Source organism: Myodes glareolus, chromosome 4 (assembly GCF_982192425.1).
Source record: "Myodes glareolus chromosome 4, mMyoGla1.1, whole genome shotgun sequence".
NCBI classification, from domain to species: domain Eukaryota; kingdom Metazoa; phylum Chordata; class Mammalia; order Rodentia; family Cricetidae; genus Myodes; species Myodes glareolus.
Window position 1 is genome coordinate 84,374,289 of NC_142029.1, and position 21,681 is coordinate 84,395,969.

At 47.8% G+C, this 21,681-nt stretch overlaps 2 protein-coding genes across 5 annotated transcripts in view; one reads left to right on the top strand and one right to left on the bottom strand.

The window, feature by feature from the left end:
• The first annotated feature begins 763 nt into the window (after positions 1-763).
• Isl2 (ISL LIM homeobox 2) lies at positions 764-5,696 on the top strand. The gene is made up of 6 exons (XM_085679365.2): positions 764-914; positions 1,685-1,874; positions 1,982-2,244; positions 3,637-3,920; positions 4,458-4,625; positions 4,948-5,696. Exons 1-6 carry the CDS (start codon positions 857-859, stop codon positions 5,062-5,064), a joined length of 1,080 nt encoding a protein of 359 aa, XP_085535491.1. The 5' UTR covers positions 764-856; the 3' UTR covers positions 5,065-5,696.
• A 4,357-nt stretch (positions 5,697-10,053) lies between these two features.
• Scaper (S-phase cyclin A associated protein in the ER) overlaps positions 10,054-21,681 on the bottom strand; it is a 354,060-nt gene continuing 342,432 nt past the window's right edge. For 3 of the 4 annotated variants that reach the window (XM_085688786.2, XM_085688784.2, XM_085688782.2), the window contains 3 exons: positions 15,722-15,913; positions 13,279-13,330; positions 10,054-10,708 (listed from right to left, as the gene is read on the bottom strand). In XM_085688786.2, coding sequence (XP_085544912.2) covers positions 10,605-10,708; positions 13,279-13,330; positions 15,722-15,913 — 348 coding nt within the window. In that variant the 3' untranslated portion in view covers positions 10,054-10,604. Of the gene's footprint in view, positions 10,709-13,278; positions 13,331-15,721; positions 15,961-21,681 lie in introns of those variants that run through there. The other variant, XM_085688787.2, reaches the window with a different exon arrangement.

The following is a 21,681-nucleotide window of genomic DNA, read 5'->3' on the forward strand; positions in this document are numbered from 1 at the left end:
AGATGAGGGAGGAGAAAGAGCCGCCGCAAGGGTGGAAGCAGGACCTTGGCTAGAGCCTCTGGAGTCCTTCCGGCTTTACCCACCTGCAACATCGAGTTTTCTACGGGCGGCACGGGTGGGAAAGTCCGAATAGAGTTTATCCAAACCCAGGTAGTCAATTCCTACCAGTTCTCTCTAACTTGGACCCCCGCCGAACAAAGGCTCAGGCGCACAGGGGAGGAAGGTGGCCCGGAGGACCAGCGATGGTCGCGACCCAACGGATCCCCTTTTCTCCCTTAGTCCTATCGTCCCCAGGAGAAATTCCTATTTTAAAAATTACAAAAGAAAAGCACTTTTAAGGGAGCGACGGCTCCCGTCTATCCTCAGGTGTCCATCACCCTGCTAGGCAGCGACTGGGGCAACCGCCCCGCAAGTCCACAGAAAGCGCGGCGCTGCGGCAGAGCCCGCTGGGTGGAGACGCAGTTTCCCAGGGATTGCGGGACGCGGGGCCGCAGAGCGGATCCTGGGAGGTTTCAGGGAGGAGGGGGGCTGTGCTCCATTGTTCACTCCCCGCCAATCAGAGCTGGCTCACTTCCTCGCAGCCAATCTCCCGGCGCTACCGAAGCCCACCCTCCGGGTCCCCATCACCTCCCCCACATTCCCCGCGGCTGTGGGGGAGCTGGGTGACGACGCTACAGGTCCCGCCTCCAGCTCCGGCCCGGGCGAGTGCGTGCTGACGTCATGCTGCGTGCGGGCCGGTGCGGAATCGCCCCTTCAACTCCGCGGGGCAGGAGTTAGTTAGCAAAGAGCAGAGGCTGGGCGCGCGACCCTGGTCCTTCTGCCCCCGGCCGCACGCTTTGCGTACATCTCTCTCTGCATGGTGGATATTATTTTTCATTATCCTTTTCTGGGTGCTATGGGGGATCATTCCAAGAGTAAGTCTTTCTGTGTGTGTGGGTGTGTATGCGTGTTTAATATGCAACATTTCCAATGCAGAAGAATGTTTAGAGGATTCTACAAGTGGCTTCTATTTGACAAAATACTTGGGAGAATAAAGAAAAAAACCAATGCATTTCGCCTGTAGCAGTGTTTATCCTTTGGAATCCTGTTGTTTTATTTTATAATTAGACTTTATTTCCCAAGCCGGCTGAACTGACCCCAGACTGTGAATTCTTTCTCTTTTCTGCTAGGACGATTAGGTTTGATTTAGGGAGATGGATTTCTTTTCTGTTTGCTTGTCTTTCGAAGCTAGAGGGATTTCAGTAGCTTGATCTGCGCGGTGTTTAAATTAAAATCTGTCGAAGAAGCTGAGCGGGGACCGCGCTGAAAGCTGCGGTGTGGATGTTGGGATTGGAGGGAGTCGTTGTGAGCGGGCGGAAATCCGGGCTTGGCCGACAGTGTGGACGCGGAGGCGTCCGGGGCTCCCCGGTGTCACTGCGCTGTCGTCCGCCTCCCGTTAGCTCTGTCTGTATCTGAACCGATACGACGCGCCCGTTCAAAGACCGTGATAACGGAAATGTCAGGAGATTGTGTTGTTTTCGTTTCCTATTTTCTGGACCTTTCGAAAGCTTTCCTTTCCCTTGTGGTGGCACTTCTAAGAGTAAGAGAGGGAGAGCGAGAGAGGGTTGGACTGGGGATGCAGAGGCCAAGGCTGGCCAGGGTCGGCCGTCAGTCCTGACATGGGCCCTGCGCCCTTCCCCGCCAGAGAAGCCCGGGACGGCCATGTGCGTGGGCTGCGGGAGTCAGATCCACGACCAGTTTATCCTTCGGGTATCGCCCGACCTCGAGTGGCACGCCGCCTGCCTCAAGTGCGCCGAGTGCAACCAGTACCTGGATGAGACGTGCACGTGCTTCGTGAGAGACGGGAAAACCTACTGCAAGCGGGACTACGTCAGGTGAGCTGGTGGGACCTCGGGTTCGGCCCCCGTGGGCTGGGGGACACGGCTGCGCGTCCCGGGCCCGGGTCCCCCCGCGCTGACGCCCGCCGCGCCCGGACCCGCAGGCTGTTCGGCATCAAGTGCGCCCAGTGCCAGGTGGGCTTCAGCAGCAGCGACCTGGTGATGCGGGCGCGGGACAGCGTGTACCACATCGAGTGCTTCCGCTGCTCCGTGTGCAGCCGTCAGCTGCTGCCGGGAGATGAGTTCTCGCTGAGGGAGCACGAGCTGCTCTGCCGAGCCGACCACGGCCTCCTGCTGGAGCGCGCTGCGGCCGGCAGCCCGCGTAGCCCCGGCCCGCTCCCCGGCGCCCGCGGCCTGCATCTGCCAGGTAAGCCGCTCTCCCGGCCCGCGTAGATGTGCGAGTGTGTAGCGGGCCGCCGAGCTTCCGCGGGAAGCTGGTGTGAGAGGCCCTGGCCCTGGGAACCCGGGCCGTGTGTGTCGGGGGTGGGGAATTGGAAGTGTGTGAGCCTGAGCTTTGGGAGTTGTGTTCTTCGTGGTTCGGACGGTGTAGAACACGATGCTAGGATCCGGAGAGTGGAGCCTGTCTGGGTTGTGTTTAGAATTCCTTTAAAGAACAGGTTATCGTCAGGAAGAAAAGATGGTATCCGGCCCGGAGCCTACGGGAGAAGGCCAGCCTTGTAAAAGAGGGGCCTGTGTTCTTGTTTTGAGGTTCAGCTAGCATAAAGGTTCAGGGAGTTTCCTGAACAAAACCCTCGCTAGGATGATAGGCGTCCTAACTAGGAGTTGCTCAGACTGGGTGTTGGCCAGAAACAGGTGGAGAGGGTGCGACAGAGACCCCAGCTCCAGAAAGCCAGGATGTCTGAGGCTCAGACCCTAGTAGACGTCGTCTCTCCAAGCTGTGTGGCCCCAGGGCTCCACCCCTCTCTGTTTCTCCGTTTCCACACTGTAGAAAGAGGAAATTGGTCTGGGTAGGTTATTTGTAAATGTTTACCCAGACCTAGAAATGCCTAGAGGGGACATCAGTGTAAACAGTGCAGCTAATATCCAGTGGACGTATAGACCAGGTTGGACACGACATAGTGGAGTTGGTGTTAACGAACCCCTTCTGGAGATCGCCCAGGGGCTCCCCTTTTGTTGTGAAAATGTAGGTTTAAAGCTGTTCTAGGTGGGTGTGAGTGGCACCAGCCACTGGGCAGAGGGAACCCAAGCGAAGGGGAGAATCTCCGGGCCGAAGCTCCAGGGCAGACAGCCAGGAAGGAACCATTCGGTACCCAGAAGGCCTTCGCTGTCTCAAGTCGGATTCTTCGGTGTTCCAGAGTGTTCCGAACGGCGAGACGGGCCGAAGCAGGCCTTTAGGAGCAGAAGAGTTTCTCAGTCAGGGAGTTGTGCTGGGTCCCAAGCCCGGGAACTTTTCCCTTTCCCCTCCGGAGTCGCACTGCGATTTCCACCTCTTCCTCTAAAACCCCACCTTCTTACACAGGGCTTCGCTCATCCAGCTGGGCGCAGTTGGGTTTTCCTAGGGGCTGCTAGTAGCGGCCTAGAGCAGAACTCTGGAGTCCTGCAGGACTCCGGGAGATTGCTGAGAGGCAATCGGGCTTGGGAGCCAGGGACAGAACAAAAAGCATATTCCCTTTGGGTAAGGCGAACGGATGGAGAGAGAAAAGAAAAATAACCAAATGAACGAAATAAAAGGGAAACGAAATCTTGGGGAGCATGGCTGGCGACCCATCCGACCTCCTGCCTCTCTCGGCCCCTGCAGACACCGGGTCCGGACGGCAGCCCTCGCTGCGCACGCACGTGCACAAGCAGGCAGAGAAGACAACCAGGGTGCGGACTGTGCTCAACGAGAAGCAACTGCACACCCTGAGGACGTGCTACGCCGCTAACCCGCGGCCCGACGCGCTCATGAAGGAGCAGCTAGTGGAGATGACCGGCCTGAGCCCACGGGTCATCCGCGTGTGGTTCCAGAACAAGCGTTGCAAGGACAAGAAAAAGTCCATTCTCATGAAGCAGCTACAGCAGCAGCAGCACAGCGACAAGGCGGTGAGGTGCTGGCGGTAGCGGGGAGGCGGGCGGTGGCCACCGAGGCATTCCGGAGGCCTCTTTCTGGGGAGACCTAGGCGGAACTGGACTCTCCACGTAGCCTGGCACCACAACGGAAGGCTGACCTTAGCGTTCAGTTGCGATGGTTGGTGGTGGTGTCTTGTGCCAGCGAAAGCCCAGAGTCGAGGGGTCCTAGACAAAGAGTCCTAGGCAGGGATTGCCAGGTGTAATTTTCTTTGTCAAGACTCGATCCGAGGCGCCCCCCCCCTTTTGTATACCTGGCTAGGAAAGGGCGTAAAGGCTTCCGTTTCCCTGGCCTTGGTGTTTGGATCATAGTAGTGAAGCGGGTGGCGAATCTGTGGGCCCTAGGGTATCTCCACTGCGGAGGTGTGGAGTCAAGTCGTGTGCAGTCAAGTGTGCCTCCTCACACCATTGCAATCTCGAAGTCGGTCTCCAGAACCTGGGGCTCCATGCTCGAAAGTGGAACAAAAGTCAAGACCTAACTCTAATGCCTTGTGCCGTCCGCTTGCCTCTTAGAGCCTCCAGGGACTGACTGGGACGCCCCTGGTTGCGGGCAGCCCCATCCGCCATGAGAACGCGGTGCAGGGCAGCGCAGTGGAGGTGCAGACTTACCAGCCACCTTGGAAAGCGCTCAGCGAGTTCGCGCTCCAGAGTGACCTGGACCAACCCGCTTTTCAACAGCTGGTGAGGCCCTGTGCTAACTGCCCAGTGGGAGTGGAGTGGAGGGGACTTTGCGTTGGGACAAGGGGTTCGGGACAGAACTGGCAATGGGGAAAGGCTGTTGGGCCTACAACCTCACTGCTGACATTAAACCTGGTTTTAATGTCTCTCACTCACCCGCCGGAATCCCCAGGTGTCACTGGGGGAACCTGGCATCCCTCTCCTCAGGATTTACTCAGCTGGCGACTTGTCTGCAGGGAACACGCAGGGTCTCTGAGCAGGTGACCCAGAATCACCGGCTCGGGCTTGTGCTACCTGTTCTACCCTGGTGTCTCTGCCCTCCCAGGTCTCCTTCTCAGAGTCTGGCTCCCTAGGCAACTCCTCCGGCAGCGACGTGACCTCTCTGTCCTCACAGCTCCCGGACACCCCCAACAGTATGGTGCCGAGTCCCGTGGAGACGTGAGCAGGGACCCCTAGCTGCCAGCCCGCGGACCTCGCATGCTCCCTGCATGAGACTCACCCATGCTCAGGCCATTCCAGCTCCGAAAACTCTCTGGCTCTTGTAATTATTGTTGTTATTTAAAGCGAGGGGGCAGAGGCAGACGACGACACACAGGACAACCAGAAGTGCTGGACGCAGCCTGCCCAGCCGGGACTGGAGACTGCTTCTCCCAGGACTTTTTGTTTTTCTCGAAATAGAATTTGGGACTTTCTGGGTTAGCTCCGCCCTCGGCTCTCCTGCGCTGCGTGGGGAGCTGCCACTCTGCCTCTCCGTGCCGCACTCGCCCAGGAACCCACCTCCGCGTGGGGCCCTACAGGGACCTGCCCTCCATCCGGACGCACCTGCGCTGACCGACCCGAGGTTTTTCACCTGGCGGTGAGGAGGACGGGACAACCCCAAGGAACTGACACAACCCCCAAAGCGCATGACTGCCGGACAAAGTAGAACCCAGACTGTCTTTAAAAATAATGTTTTAAATTATCGGTCGACGGAGGACAGTGAGAGCCTTTGCCGAACAAACGTAAGTTATTGTTATTTATTGTGAGGCGAATAGTGGGATGAATATTTTGATCTTAATAAAAAAAACAACCCGATGCCATGCCGCTCCTGTGTGCTGTCGGCGCCCGGGGAGCCAGACTAACGCCACTTCGAAAGTGGGCCTCAAGGGAAGTTTCAGCTTCACCCGCTCCACCCACCCTCGTGCTCCGGTGCAGTCGGTGCCCGACGGGCGGGCCAGACGCTGATTGGACGCCGACGGGCGTGCCCGACGGGGATTGGGCACCTACAGGGCGGGCCCGACACTTATTGGGTGCCGGCGGGGCGGGGCGGTTCGGGTGCAGTGCGAGCCTTGAGGCGTTTCCGAAATCTGCAATGCTCAGCGCCAGAGGCGTGGGCGCCTGGAGACTGGTGTCCAGTTGTGGGGTGATGGGTTTGGGGCGCGAAGCCCACCTTGCGTCCCTGGGCTCTGCGACTGACGAGCTGTCCCCAGAGTGGATGCGCGACGTGATCAATCTCGCTGCATTTATTAATTCCCCTGTCTAGACAGAGGAGAAGGCCGGGGCGGCTCCTTATCTACGTTTGGCATCACCTGCAAGCGATACACTGAAGGAGCCACAACAAGCCCCCGCTAGGATCGCGGCGCAGGAGAAAAATAAGTCCACCCAGAACCAGTCTGGCGTGTCCTTGGTTTATTTTCTTTCCAGGCCCGAAATGGAGGGGGCGGGGGATGGCCCCTGGATATGTCGTGCCCAGGTCACTTGGTGTGACATTTCAAACCCCTGCGACTTGTTTTCTTGAAAACTGGCTTTAGCGATCGCAGGAAATAACCAAGAGATACTGAATCTCCAGCAGGCCGCCCCAGGCAAGCAGAAGGAAAAAAAAAATCCCGGCAGGCTCAGGTTTTACCCTCTACAAATATTTAACCCTTTGGCAGTCTAGGACAGTTCTTTCCCAAAGCCAGCCTCCTGTCCTCCCTTGGCTGATTCGGAAAGCTGCCGTCTATCAGCCAACCCACCAATCCTGCAACAATCTGACATTTCACTTTTCTAGTTCCCGCAGTTAGATGCCCCACAGGGCGTCCCTCTATGTCCAGGTTTCGTTTTTTTTGAAGGCGTGCAAAGCACTTTCGGGGTAGGGGATAAATACCATCCTAGCGTATAGGTAGGGATTGGGTACAAATGTTCCCAAAAGGCAGCTGCAGTTCGGGATAGAGGAGTAGGACCCCCCCCCCTCCCCCCCAGCTGTGTTAGAAGCAGCCGCTTGGGTTTCACACCCATCCATCCCATAGCATCCATCCAGAAGTTTCACACCCATCCATCCCATAGCATCAATTAAGGGTGGAAGGTTTCCTGGCAATTAAAGAAAAGGAGAAGAGGTGGGAAAATTTAACTACATTTATAGTTCACTTCCTGAAAGTCAAGGTGATGCTAGCACTTAGAAAAGGGGCGGGGCATTCCCTTTCTTGGAGATTTAGGAAATGGTCTGCAAATGTAGAGATAAGATACACACACACACACACACACACACACACACACACACACAGAGAGAGAGAGAGAGAGAGAGAGAGAGAGAGAGAGAGAGAGAGAGAGAGAGTTAATCAGGGCCAGCTTTACCTCTCAAGGCTGGTTCTTTGAGGCGTCATTCCCTTAACTTAGACCATTCCCTCCTAAGCGAAATACAGATTCCTCCTTTTTGAATCTGACTGGCTATTGGACAGGAAACGAAACTTCGCTAAATCTTACTTTTGTTAACTTTTGACTATCAGAATATTGGGCTTTTACTTTTTTATTAAAAAGGAACGGGTCCTTAGGGAATTTCATTATAAGTGCTAAATTTTTGCTTGACTGGGTGCATGCAGTATTTTACAAACATCTACATACCTAGTTACTATGATATTTCCCCTCATCGTTCAAAGCTTAAACAAGCAAACATTTGACTTCAACACTGGTGCGTGCCTTTTCTACCGTGGGAAATTACCCAGGTAACAGTGGTCACTGTGCAGTAAGTTGTATGAGACATCATAAACGTGTTCTCCCATTACCCAGAGGAGCGTGTGGTGCTCTCAAGTTTCCAGGGGAAAAACTTGCAATGTCCTTGGCAAGGCATCAGATCTACAGTTGTTACATGAATAAATATCAATTTTACTGGTTCCCAGGTCATCTTTAAACATCTTCTGTAATGAAGTAGGGATTTCCTGATAAATTAAATTACCTGTGACAATTACAACTTTTGTACCTTTTGTTAACGTTTATTAGAGTAGTAAAACCTTTGTTCAAGGGAAGAGACTATGGATGAAAAAAGGGACTTATTTAAAGTGATTCACTTTAGAATAAGATTTTTCTCAGAAGATTTAACTAATTATTTGCTGAGCTCTGTGAAATGGTGGCAGGAAAAACATCCTAGAGACAGACAAATTTTTGGCTACACAATTTTGTAAGGCCACACAATTCTGGGAAATTCAGAATCCTTGTGGCAGTATTCCCAAGGAATCTCAATACTGAATGACTGTGGGACAGACATCAGCCTTTCTCTTTTGACTATGGAGTACGTTAAAGCTCCAGCCTGCCAGAGCTGGGAAAAGTGGGTTTAAATGACACATTGTTCTAACTCTGCCCTTCAAAAACGTGAGACTCTGCCACTTTTGCCTAGAGGTAGGCTTTCTCTGCCAAGGTAGACGTTACTTGTGCTCACCAAAAGGCCGAATAGAAGCCTGCTGGAGGGAGAAAACAACGGACGGCTAAAAGTATTTGCAGAGAAGTAAGTCCCCAACGGAGCTGCGATAAAAGCAGGAAATTCAGTTTATTAAGCTGATGCTGGGAAGATTAGAGGCTTTTAACCGTGGGCCTGATTGGCGTAAAAGTAAACTTTCTTTAAAATGCGGAGATTCAGTGCTATAATGAGGATTGTGTGACCAATTACAGGCTAGCACCTTGTTGAAGGAGACTGTGCATAGAAAATGCAGATAAACAGAGCTAGGTTGAGAGCAGCGATGGGACAAGAAAGGGCGCGAGGAAGTTCTCCACTCAGATCCAGATGTGGGGCTGGGCAACTCCAGGTCCCGGCTCCTTTGTGCCATTAGCAGCAATCCCGGTCGAACAGGAATGCTAGGTGGGTCCAGCCTTTGACCACAGGACCCTCCTCTGGTCAAGAAGGTCAGCATTTGGGGGTGGGGTGAGTAAGAGTTTGCTAGCTGGGAAGCTGGATATGTAAATGAGGTGTGTGTCTACAGAGGCTGAGCCGGGACGCTGGTGCTGAAGTGTGTGTGTGTGTGCGCGCGCGCGCGCGTGTGTGTGTGTGTGTGTGTGTGTGTGTGTATGTTGAGAGGTGTGTGTGTGTGTGGGGGAAGATTGGGGACCTAGAGGACAATGCCCTTTCTGACATCCACCAGGAAAGATGCAGGTGTTTTTCACAGCTGCAAGATTCTGAGGAACATAGAAGTTAAGGTTAAGGCCAGGGCTTGACCTAGGACCCACTGAGGCCTCCAGATTCAAGGTCACAATGCCAGCCGGCCAGAGTCTGGCAGGGCGGGGATGAGGGCAGCTGTGTCTGAGGACCCGGCAGGTCTGAAGCTCTGACGTGCCCTTGGGCTTTCAGAAGGGCTGATTCTGCAGTGATTGGGAGAAATTTTGTCACCCCAGGTACATAATTTGGTTGTAAATGTCGCTGCTCCTGGGCTCTGAGCACCTTTTCCAAGTCGGGTTCGAATTCTAGACTCTCTAGACTCCGGGCCAGCGGCGCCCTGGCCCCAGAAGGAAGCCGCTGGCACTGCGACTTTATCGGACGCTTCACACAGAGGGGCAGCGGGACCATTCGATTACAAGTTTAATTGCGAATTCTGGTAGAGCTTTGGGAGGTTAATCACGGCTGTCTCGATTATTTACGGCTTTCTGGCAAATTTCCGACCAGATAAGAGGTATATTCCATCGCGAAGCGTCTTGCAGGGAACCTTATAAACTTGATTCCCCACTGCTGAGGGGACGCCCTCCACCGGCTCCCGCTGCCCTTCCTCTCGGGAGATGGGGTGTGTTGAGTCTTCCAGACAGGAGCGCCCACAGAGATGCTCCACAAGGTTGACATCCCACCTCTTTATTTTCTTTCAATTTGTAAAACAGTAAAAAATTGAACACACATAACTGCAGCGCCGTGAGGTTTCAAAAAGAAGTGCCTGGAATATTAGGTAAGTATTTTTTGTTTGTTTGTTTGCAGAAAGGTAAGATTTCTTGTGTTCAGCTTCCTGTGCCAGGTCTTTCTTGGTAATTATTAATTAGCAATGCCACTCAGGCTCAGCACAGGACCACTTAAGGAGGAGACCCTCAAGCCCCACCCTGTCCCCCTGCCTGGCCCAGACAGAGCTAGCTGTGTGCCCATGACTGCCTTATACTCAGAGACAAGGCCACCCTCACTGTTTCTTTTACTTTTGTATTGTTTCAAATAAATTATTTAAGAAAATACTTGATGCTCCCACATTAAATTTTTTTTATTATTATTTTGAACACTAAATTTAGGTTAGCAAAGCTAATAGTTCACAGTGCTTTCTCCCAGGGAAGTTCCCGACCAGTGACTGGGTATTCTAATTTCAAACAGTCCCAAGGCTTACTTATGGAAAGTGTTAGTTACACAGGTCTCAACTCCAAGCTTTAGAAGAAAAACTTAGAGCAGGTTAAATGTCTTAACACTTTCTCAGATTTGTGCAGCTTTAACGTGAAAAGTCAACATTGAAAACTGTGTTACTACATCACAATATTTGCTAATTTTAAGTCTAATTTTACCCATATTACAAATGCAAATTATACAGTATGGAAGTAAACAAACGCCAAAATATTGTGCATAAATGAAACAAACTCAATTTACAAAATTAGGAAGAACAGTCCAATGTGTGCAGTCTATATAAACAGTGCACAGAAGAGCACATCCGCAGAGGAGAGTGTAAACACACCGGGAAGCCCTAAGGAACAATGCACAACACTAACAAAGGTTCAAATATACAATAAGCTAAAAAACATTTATTTTTTCTCTTTTTTCAAGAAAAATTGCCGGGCTTCTTCCCAGGCCTGCTGAGGAAATCTGTTAGCCAGCTCCAGGTAGTCCCCGAGGTTCCCGAGTTTTCCTGAGGGAGACAGAAGAGAGACTTAGAGTTGACTTCTGAAGGCTTAGAAATCAGCTGATTCTGATGCCAGTGCACAAATGGAGCCAATGTATTTCCAGTCAATTTTGCTACATTTTCTGTAAACAAGGTGTTTGCTTCATCTTTATGTCAATCTACTATTGTATAGACGTTATGAATGTATTTTAGCCACAATTCAGTTTGTGCTTCTAACACATTCAGACATTAACCTATATATTTATGATTATTATCTATATATTATACTATTATGAAATATTTATTAAAAGAGGTAACAGGGTTGCAGCTATGTATATATAGTTTTGAATAGGTACAACTATATGTGAAGGGTGACATTATCATCACTATTACTATTATTGTTATTATTGTGCTGGGGACTGAAGTCAATACCCTGCAGACAAGAACCAGCTCTTTTACTGACTCACAAACCTGTCTAAATGTTGACTTCCTTTTCCTGAAATAATATACTTAAAAACATACATTTAGGCATAGTTTTGGAACTGCTCGATCTGGCATTCAGCAGCTATCTAGTAGAGCAAAGGGAACCATCAGCAGCTCTGCTGACCCTCCAAAGCGTGGTGTAGTCAGGAGACAGCAGGTTGGAATGCTGAACTTGCCCCTCAGTGGTGAGAACCTAGGAACACACAGCTACTTGCACACTTAGGAGGCTGCCTGGACATATTTTATGAGGACTTAATCTAAGCACAAAGGGGGCCCATGACCAAAGTGCAAGCTGGATACTCGGTAAAGCATTGCCTTAAAAAAAATTTATTATTTTTGGTCAGGTCTTATTGTGTAGTCCTAGCTAGCTTGTAATTCACAGAAGATATTATATCATTATTCTATCACACATTTGTGTGTGTGTGTGTGTGTGTGTGTGTGCGCACACTCGCATATGCGAGTGCAGGAAGCACCCTAAGAGGATAGAGGCAATGGATCCCTTGTAGCTAGAGTTACAGGGGGTTGTGAACTGCCTGACATGGGTGCTGGGAATTGAACTCCGGTCTTTGGCAAGGGCAGCAGGTGAGCGTAACTACAGATATCTCTTAGCTCTCGTTCCATCTCTCTTCAGGTAAGCATATGAACTGTCACGGACAGTGCTGGGAGCAGATGCAGCAGGAACGGCAAAGAGAGGGCCCCCACTCCCAAAGGAAGGAGCTGCCACTCCACAGGCTTTGTTCAGCCAAGCAAAAGGAGGCGGTTTCTCATTCTCGGACTTTTCTTCCCAGACTCTTAAATAGTGACTCATCTTTTTTTAGGGAAGAAAAAAAAAGAATTAAGACAGTCTGCATAGTTATATCAGCAAAAAATATTGTGGCTCAATTAAAAATAAATACATTAGAATATTTGGAAAAGTATTTTCATATGATCAAAAAATTAAACAATTGTACTGATTTCCTTCAAATGTCCTAATAGCTTAAAAAAAGAAAGAGAAAAACAGAAAGAGCTGGTGGCTGGGTGAGGGCAGAACTGAACCTGCACACGGACAAAGACAGCGGTGCTAACTGTGATGTCAGCTTGAATGTCTGGGAAGCCGCACGGCTGTCTGTGTACTTTTCTGAGTGCCCGAGTCAATAAAGCCTCACATTTTTTCATGATATTGTAACAGTTTTGTTATTTTTTCTTCTGGGTACCTTGCATTACCTGCTTACTGTGGTTTTTTTTTTTTTTTAAATGACAGAGCCAAATTGTCTCCAAGTAAGGGTTTCTTGGTGGGTGCCCCAGAGGATCCTACTGGGTAGGAGTGGGCCTCTGAACAATTACTATTATATATTTTATTTCATTTTATTTTTTTGAGATAGGTTTGCGTGTAACCCAGGTTGGCCAAGGGTGACTTTGAAAGGATTACTCTTGTCTCCACCTCCCAGGACTGGGATTACAAGCATGTGCCACCATGTCCAGCTCTAAGGAACATTTAATACTATCAAACTAATGGAGGACTTGGAGAAAGTCTAGCTTGGGACTCATTAACCAGAGATCCTGCCACAACAGCATTTGACCAAACTTTCCTTCTCCATTATAGCCTGGGTGGCAGGATATTTAAAAATGCAAACATAAAGCTGACAACCATCCGGCTCTAGCCCTGATCATGAGAACAAAACCTTTACTTCTAGAACTCTGCTAACTGGATGCTAATTTTTCTCAATGTAATATTATTTTCAATTAAAAGAGGTCAAGTGCTTGAATTTAGGGGTCTAGCTACTGTCATGGACACCTTTATTTTGAACATGGACAGGGAGCCCATGTTAGGAACTGACGCATTTGAGTGACATGTCTGGGCTGGTAGTAATGCTGTATGACTGCCTTCCCTGTTATTAGTCAGCATTCAGTAGACCTTGTACCAGCAAAGGACATAGAGGTGGTTTGTGCTTTTCTTTATTTCCAGAGGCTTCTCTGTAGGTTCTGGTGATATAATAGATCTCTTACTCTTCAAGTATTTGGTGTCTGAACATCACATACTTTAGACAACACAGAAATTCTCTACCTGGAAAAGGGAATGCAAGCCCATTCACTTAGCTAACTCACACATGGAACTTAGTTTTAGAGGGACCTACCTTTGGGATAAGAAGACTGGTTATCCACGTGACTTGGAGTCTGTGCAAAGTCCTGTATGAGAAGAGAGAACTGGGTTGAGACCAACGCTCTGAAGGGAACTGCAAGGTCCCTCTAAGCTGGTGTCACAGCCACACGAATTATCTGGGGCACAGACACAACGGCAGAGGACGAGGCTGTGCGGCCACATTCTTGAAAGCTGAACTAAGTCTTCTATGTGAGCATTGCCCAGGGTCATAGTGCTGCCTACAGATCACAACTGTATACCCCCACCTGAAACCTAAGCCAAATGTCCATTTTAAGCTAACAAGACTTTTAAAAGGTTTTTTTTGAGGGGGTGGGTGTAGTAGGGAGTTGGAGTTCAGGCTCGACCCACATGAGTGACCCTCATGTTTCATTCAGGCTCTTGAGTGCTTGCGTTATAGGTATATGCCATTATGCCTGGCAAGAATTAAAAAAAAACTATGAATATAAGAGTCCTTATAATCCAGGACAGCCAGGGATGTTACACAGAGAAACCTCAAAAGCAAGCAAGCAAGCAACAAAACAAATAAAAAATAAACAAAAAGCAAATCAATCCAAAACAAAAGTAGTCTGTATCTAAATTTTAAAAGTTTGATCATTTTACTTTTAGGTGGAAACTGAAAAAAAAATAGAGTATATAATAAGACCATAATATAATCTTAACATTACTTTCTAGTGATTATATATATATATGGAACCATGGTACATTTGTAAGTTGATTCAAAATAATTCATTTTTTGAGCACAATTATTTATAGAAAAAAATGATTTAACTTCACTAGTCTAGTCTAATAATGCTACCACAAATTAAGAAAGAAGTAATTTCTGTACCATTTGGCAAAACTGTATTAAATATGGTCTTTTTGGAATAGTAATTGATATCTCCCACCTTTTACTATAGTTTTGGATCTCATCCATATTTTTGTTTTTTAAGACAGTCTTACTCACTGTGTAGCTCAGGTTGGCCTCACACTGTCATCTTCCTGCTTCAACCACCTGAGTGCTGTCACTTGTAGTTTTAAAGAAACTAATGTGGCACACATGGAAACTTGTCTCGGCTGAGGCCTCTCGGCTTAAGCTAGAAAAGGCTTCCCTTCCTTCCCAGGCCAGGGCTCACTTCCTACCTCCTATGCTACTTGATCCTTCTGTTGTTTAGGAATGGTCTTGAAGGTGGGTTTTATCTGTCTTATTCATGATACAACTCCAGGGTCTAGAGCAGAGCCCAGCATAGCGTGCACACTCAGAAATCCCCCTCGGATTGATTCCAGTGGAAAAGATCACTGTCTGAAAACACCCGAAAGTGCATTTCTACTTCACGACAGAGCTGGCTTCTCTCATCTTAAGGTTCTAAGAGCAGAGGAAGAGCTCTGTGCTGCAATGATGGCTTTACAGTACAGGATTCTATTAATATTTTAATTTAATCATGAGCCAGTTTGAAATCATGCAGAAAATAGGACCCAGACTCAAATGTAACAACTAAGCTGAAAAGAAAATATTTCTAAGTCTTCTTGACCTAGCTGTGCTTACTGACTGATCACTCCGGGAGAGAGACAGGGAGCGCTGCCTGACCGCGATAAGGAGGGAGGCCAAGCCGGGAAGTCTTCAGCTGTCCTCCGTGGCTCCCGGGCAGCTGCACAGACTCACACTCTGACAGAGATATCTGAACATTAGCCAGCACAGGGATAACACACACACAACTCTGCTTTCTGTTTCACGTTAGGAAGAACAGGAAATATCATGTGGAGCAGGAGCGATTTTAGAGCGGAACATTTGAAAAAAAACTGGGATATTTTATAAAATAATCATCTACAAAGATATGAAAAATCGGTTTGGAACCGTCACCTTGACTTTACTCTTGCCGGCTCTGTGAGCTAATTTACACACGTTAGTACTTTCCATAGCACTAGGGTCTGATTTCAGTCCTACAGAATTTAGCTGGATCAGGCAAATATAAGGTAGTACTTCAAACTTTTAGATTGGAAAAAAAAAAAAGCAATCAAACAGGTTTTATCCTCCCAACTTTGTACACACATGCAAACCATATTTATTTTTAAATGTTCAAATAAACCTAACTTTTTATATTTCTTCAGCAGTTATCCTCTGTAGCAAGACTAAAAGACAGACACACATGATGGTCAAAGTCTTAAAGGAGCCTGGTGTCCTGTTAAACAGATCCCTAAGTACAAGTTTCCACTTTGTCAATGGCAAATGAGTGTTTGGTGGAAATGCTCCAGGCAGAAGCATGCAGCACTCCACCCGGTTTCTGTGGTGTGACTTCAGGCTTTAGAAACGACTTCCTGAAGCACAGACACAGAGATGTAAAAGAGCTTGGAGGGCGAGCTTAAAGCTGCCTCGTGTTTACTTTTTAGTCTCATGAGTTTGCCCGTAAAACAAGAGAAACGAGGCATAAGGCAGAAAGTACCTGGATGAATGTGGCCAGTAAAACGCAGCTCATTTCTTGCTCCAGGATGATCTTGTTCTGAAGGTTGTTGTAGCTTGCAGCGATAAGCGAAGGGAACAGCACTTTGATGAGCCTTGGGTCACTGAAATACTGGAAGGGCAGCTGGCAGAGTTTCTGTAGCACCGTTGGGTGGCGGCCGGACTGTACAATTACCTACAGCAGAGAAGTAGCTGGGTCAGCTGCGGAAGCTGTGGCCTTCCCTTGAGTCAAACAGAGACCATATTGAAGGTAAAAAAAGAGAAAGGCGCTTGACTCCTTATCAGAGCTTAATGCAAGTGATATTTGAAAAGAGCCAAAATTTTATTTAAATATCTCACTTCTCAACTTAAGAAAAAGATTCCAAAGGTTCTGTGGCCATTTAACAATAATACTCCACAATGAAGGGCACAGCTTCCACGTAGAGAGATACCTACAGAATGGACATAGGATGCACAGTTTAAGCAGAATCCCCTCAGGCCCCTTAAAGTAGTCTCCTGTTCCTTAAAACAGAGCTGTTCCCGGCAAAGTAAGACAGTGTCTGGAGCAGCCCTGCCCACTGCAGTCTCTGCCTAACTTAGCTCACTGCATACAGTTAGATGGATTCCGTATGCAGACAAGTCCTAGGAAGAAAAGGGGACTGATTGTAGGGGATGGAATGGTTCCAGCTAGTATAGGCTCTAAACGATCTTTCCTCCAGTCCCTACTTCTTATCTTGGTTTCCATCAGTGCCATGGAATCTAAAAGGAGAACTGTTTAGATAAATGAGACTGTTGTCTTGAAGCAGTCTGGGTTTACAACTGTGTACACTTTAATAGGGCAATGCAATTAGTGGACTGGCAGGGACGCTCTCCTAATTCACTCCCTAGGCCGAAATGATAAACTAAGAAATGCCAAAATCAGATCTGTTTCAAGTAACTTTGATTAGACAATTCTAATATGAAAGAGCAGGGTGACCCCAAACTCACTTCACAGTACAGGAGGAAACCCGGAGAAGGTTAGGGACACTGTAAAAGCCTAAGGTCGGGACGTAAATTGTACTCGGAAAAACACTATTTTACAGGTACACACCCAGACAGAACGGCATTCAAATTGAAACCAGAAGGACAGAACAAAACAGCAGAGGCAGGAGAAACATAAATTATAGGGATTTACAAGTTTTCAAAGTACTTTTAACAATACTTTAAGAACACATTCTCAGATGATAATGCAGTGTGGTTTAAGAACAAAATCAACAAAGTAATAGTTCGCATATTTTTGTTCAATAGCTAATATGACATCAAAAAACTTTAGAGAATGTTGATAGGGACCTGTTAATACCTTAAAATCCAGAAGGAATTTTAAAGACTCGCACTGTGACAATTCTGCACATGGCTGTGCAGTGCCATTTCTGACACCCAAACTGAGAAAAATGTGCTCTGTCTACCTTACTGATGAAGCTTCCACTTAAATCTTTAATTATTAGCTACATATTTTGTAACACAGCCAAATGGTCATCACTTTAGAATTTATAATGATGCCATTATTGAAATTCTCCCTCCTTCCACTTTGGGCAAAAATTAAGAACAAGTTTGTTTGTTGTTTTTTTTTTTTTTGAAACTTCATTGTTAAAATGCTATTATTGAAAGATACACTAACTCAAAAGGCATTAGAAGGGGCCAGTGTGGCTGGCATAGACACAATGTTAACTCAAAGACATCAGCTCCCTGGCGCTGGTAAACCAGCACAGAGTATGAAAGCATCTGTTGAGCTCACTGCACTCCGTCTCCTGAAGCAGTGTCCCCTAGGGACTTGACATCCTAGCAAGGAACAGCGCTGACTACCCATTACCAGCAGTTAGTGAGGTGCACTGTTGGAGGCCACTACTTTTAGGTCTTTGGACTGGACAAAATGCAAATGGGTATAGGGCAGTTTAGTTACCTTCTGTTAATGGGCTGTAGCCATAAGATCACCTATGGTAGGACCTACCTTTGTTATCTATAAGAAATCTGTAAGACCCTCTCTTACTCACACTTGCCTGGAGGGGCAGGAGGCCCAGAAAGTGCACTGAGACTTGGTGGGTTAGCTCAGGTGGGCCTGTGGCAGAGGGTAATGCAGTGAACAGTCAGCTGCATTAGGTAACCGCTCCCCCTGGGGGTCGGGTAGGGAGCCTGGGATTATAAATATCCTGACTTTGATGCTCAGGGCTTCAAGTACCAGGAGAGTTGCCTGTGGGGCTTGTGAAAGATGCTACCCATTCACTGCCAAGGCGTAGGTGATCAAATATCACCCCGGACTGCCTTTCAAACTTTCCGAAATCAGTAAGAATTAGTAGAATAATTATGGAGCACAAGGGTCTTCCTGACTGTGCGCAATCAGCTCAGGCTCACAACATCTGACAGCCTTCTTGATGGAACTGTAACTAAGTCAGTGACCAAAGGACAAATCACCCAAGTCCTAAGAGGGTGCTGGTCCTGAGCCTGCTCAGGACACCTGCCTCTTCTTTCAGGATCCCACAGAGCCTGCTTCTAGAGCACTGCAGCAGTGATATGGAATACCCTGACTCTATGCTTCCCTGGTGGCTAAAGTCATCAGCCAGAGATAGAAGTCAGGAGCAAGTACAGCCCCAGTAAAAACAAACTTTCGAATATGTTGTCCATGTTCAGATGCTGAGCTGGGCTCTAATACCAGCAAGAGAAGTCTGGTGAGGTGGCTCAGTGGGTGATGGTGTTTGCCATCAAGCCTGACAACCCACATGGGAAGGAGAATGGTGGACAGAAATGACCAACTTCTGTAAGTTGTTCTGGAACTGTCACACAAGCACTGTGATACACTCACACTCACACACACACACACACACACACACACACACACACACGCACACTGAAGCACACACACAAATAAATACATAAACGTAATAGATCAAGAGAGATGAAAAGTTACCTTGACCTCAGGTACAGCTATAAAATAGGTGCTCACTGGGCATGGAGGATTATGTCTCTAATTCCAGCACTCAGGAGGCAAAGACAGACAGATCTCTGTGAGTTCGAGGCCAGCCTGACCTACACAGTGAGTTCCAGGACAGTTAAGACCACATAAAGAGATCTTGTCTCATAAAACTAATAAAGTAAAATAGGTACTAATCACAGAGTAGGAGATCTGGGGATCTGCCTTACTTATCAATTAACTGAGCAGCCTTTGGCAAACTATTCAGTCGCTTTAGGTTTGAACGTAGACAATGTTTTTAAAAGTAATTTCTTTAAAGTCTCTCTTGCACAAAATCAAATAGCTCAATTTCACAAAGTAAACACAAAGTATCATGCACCCCAATAAAGCAAGAAAACATGGCCAAGAATACTGGAGTTTTAAACATATTCTTTCTCATTGAAAGACTATATTTCTACATTTTAAATTTGAGAAATGTAATATAAATTTCAAGACTTTGCAGTCACCCTTCAATCCTGCTCTGGGGAGGGCCATGGCAGCACAGCTTCTCTGGTCTCCTAAGGAGAGACCAAGGACATAGTTCTACAGTTTACCCAGTTGCCCTGTGACCCATAGGGTTTTCTTTACTGTCCTTGATGAGGGATCACAGATGAAAGGCAGAGCCCCATGAGGACTACTCTTTTAGCAATGGAAGCTGTAGCTTTAGAAAAAGAAGCAGAATTCTGGAAATGAGTAGAGAGAACCAGGAGGAACTGGATGCCAGTGAAAAAGGATTCTAAAGAGGATGTGTATGTGTGTATGTGTGTGTGTGTGTGTGTGTGTGTGTGTGTGTGTGTGTGTGTGTGTGTGTATGTGTGTGTCTGTGTCCAGGACAGAGAAGTGATGTTGGTGGTTCTTTAATTTGCTTTGGATCCTGGCCACCCACTAGTCCTCTGGCAGCAACCAGAGTTATCATTTGTGGTATGTGTCCCAGGCCAAGTGATGTACTAATGCCATTGAAACAAAAGAAAATAAAGAGTTTTTTTTTTCTAACACACAAGCAAAGATGCAATATGCTGGATTAGTGTGACATTAGTTTTGTGGGAGATGAGTTATTTATACCAGTAATTGTAATACAAGGAGTCCAGTGAGGGTGCTGGACTGTGGGAGGGGAGACTCCTCTTCTAAGGTTCTCTAGAAGCTATATTGAGAGGGTGGATTGCATGTGGAAGGCTGGATCAGATGCAGGCACTAGGAGATTGTAGTGAAGGAAGTTTGGGTGGAGAGAAGAAACTCACAGGTTTAGTATCGGATTGTCTTAGCTGACCACAACACAATACCATAGGCTGGAGGGACACTGAATAGCTTTTCCTATGCTTCAGGAACAGTGCAGGCTCGAGAGTGCTGGCCTTAGATAGCTGTGAATTCTAGGTCTGCCTCTACTTGTGATCAATGCAACCATCCAGGTAATTTAAGTTTAGAGTCTTTTCCATAAAATCAGTGGATGGGAGCTTCCAAGGTTTAAATGTAGACCTAATGTGTCCATACCCACAAAGCATAGACAATGTTAGTTAGGGATACTGGCTATCTCATCAGCTCTCTGCCTTGAGTTTTCTGTTGGATCAGAAGCAGAGCTCCTACCCAGCCCAACACATGCTTTTCAGCATCCCTCCCACATTTCTTTAGAGCAGAGCATCTAGCAGAGGCTGGCTTCAATCATCAGCAAACTTACTGTCACCTGAGAAGCCATTGCTGAGGTTGCTCCTTGGCCTTGCCTGTGCAGGACAGAGCTATGCAAACAGTGCTTGGGGTGCCAGCCAGGATCTTGTGGTGAGGTAGGAAATGCGCTCTGACAGTTCTGAAAAGAACATCCTTGCCTAAGTATGATCCAAGAAACACAGGTGAGTGGTGCAGAGCAGCAGAGGCTTAGGCTTAGAACTCTGTGTGTCTCAGTGTCTGTGTTCACACAGCTTTGAGGCTACTGTGCTGGACTTGTCATTATGACAACTGTGAATGGCTCCCAATTCATATCCAGGATGAGCTTCCCTGACACACTTAAGGAAATCCTTAAGCACTGGAAGGCATCCCAAGCAACAAAGTTGACAAGTTAGTTCAGCCAGGTGCAGCGGTGCACACTTGTAACTCCAGCACTTGGGAAGTTATAGTAGGAGGATCAGAAGTTTAAGGCCAGCCTGAGCTGAGAAGCATCAAAACTTTCCATGTCTCTCACCTACCACCCTAGCAGCAAACAGAAAAATGACTGCATTTTGTGATACTCTGAGCCAGAGTCTAGAAGGATGCCAGAACTGAGATTCTCAAGGTCCTGAGCACCAACTAGGAAATTATGGTCTGGCTACAAGGAGAGATCTGGAATGGACTGGGTAACACTGGTGTCTTCTGAGGTATGAAGGCACTCAAGAGTCTTTTAGAACACTACGCTGCCAGGACCTCAGTAACTTTCATCTCGGCCAAGTTGGCATTCAGGAGGCCTCAGCCTAGTTCCCTCTATCCACACCATCTCAGTACTCAGGAGGCCTCAGCCTAGTCCCTCTATCCACACCATCTCAGTGCTCAGGAGACTCCAGCCTAGTCCCTCTATCCACACCATCTCAGTGCTCAGGAGGCCCGGAGCTAGTCCCTCTGTCTACACCTTCTGAGGCCAACTCAGCGACGACTGCTGTTATGAAGAGGACTCAAACTTCAGGAAGTTCAAAAGATGTGGTCTAAGACCCCAGCCGGTCTAGGCTGGAGCTGGGCCTGCAAAACTCCTAACTCCAAGTGTTGGCTTGACCTAGCCTCTCAGGCCATCCAGGCCACCGTGCTCACAATGCTGCCCATTCCTGGGTAGAGAAGTTCTCCTTACCAGTTCTAAGCTTACTCCCGTGACTGGCTGCTAGCCAGCGGTGTCTTGTGTGACAGTGCCAGCCCAGATAAAGATGAGCGTGATCCATGGCCATTTTAAACAGACTAAACCAACCAACATACACAGATTAAACTAACATAAAAGGCCTTTCTTCCAAAACATACGCTTTTCTTGGCTT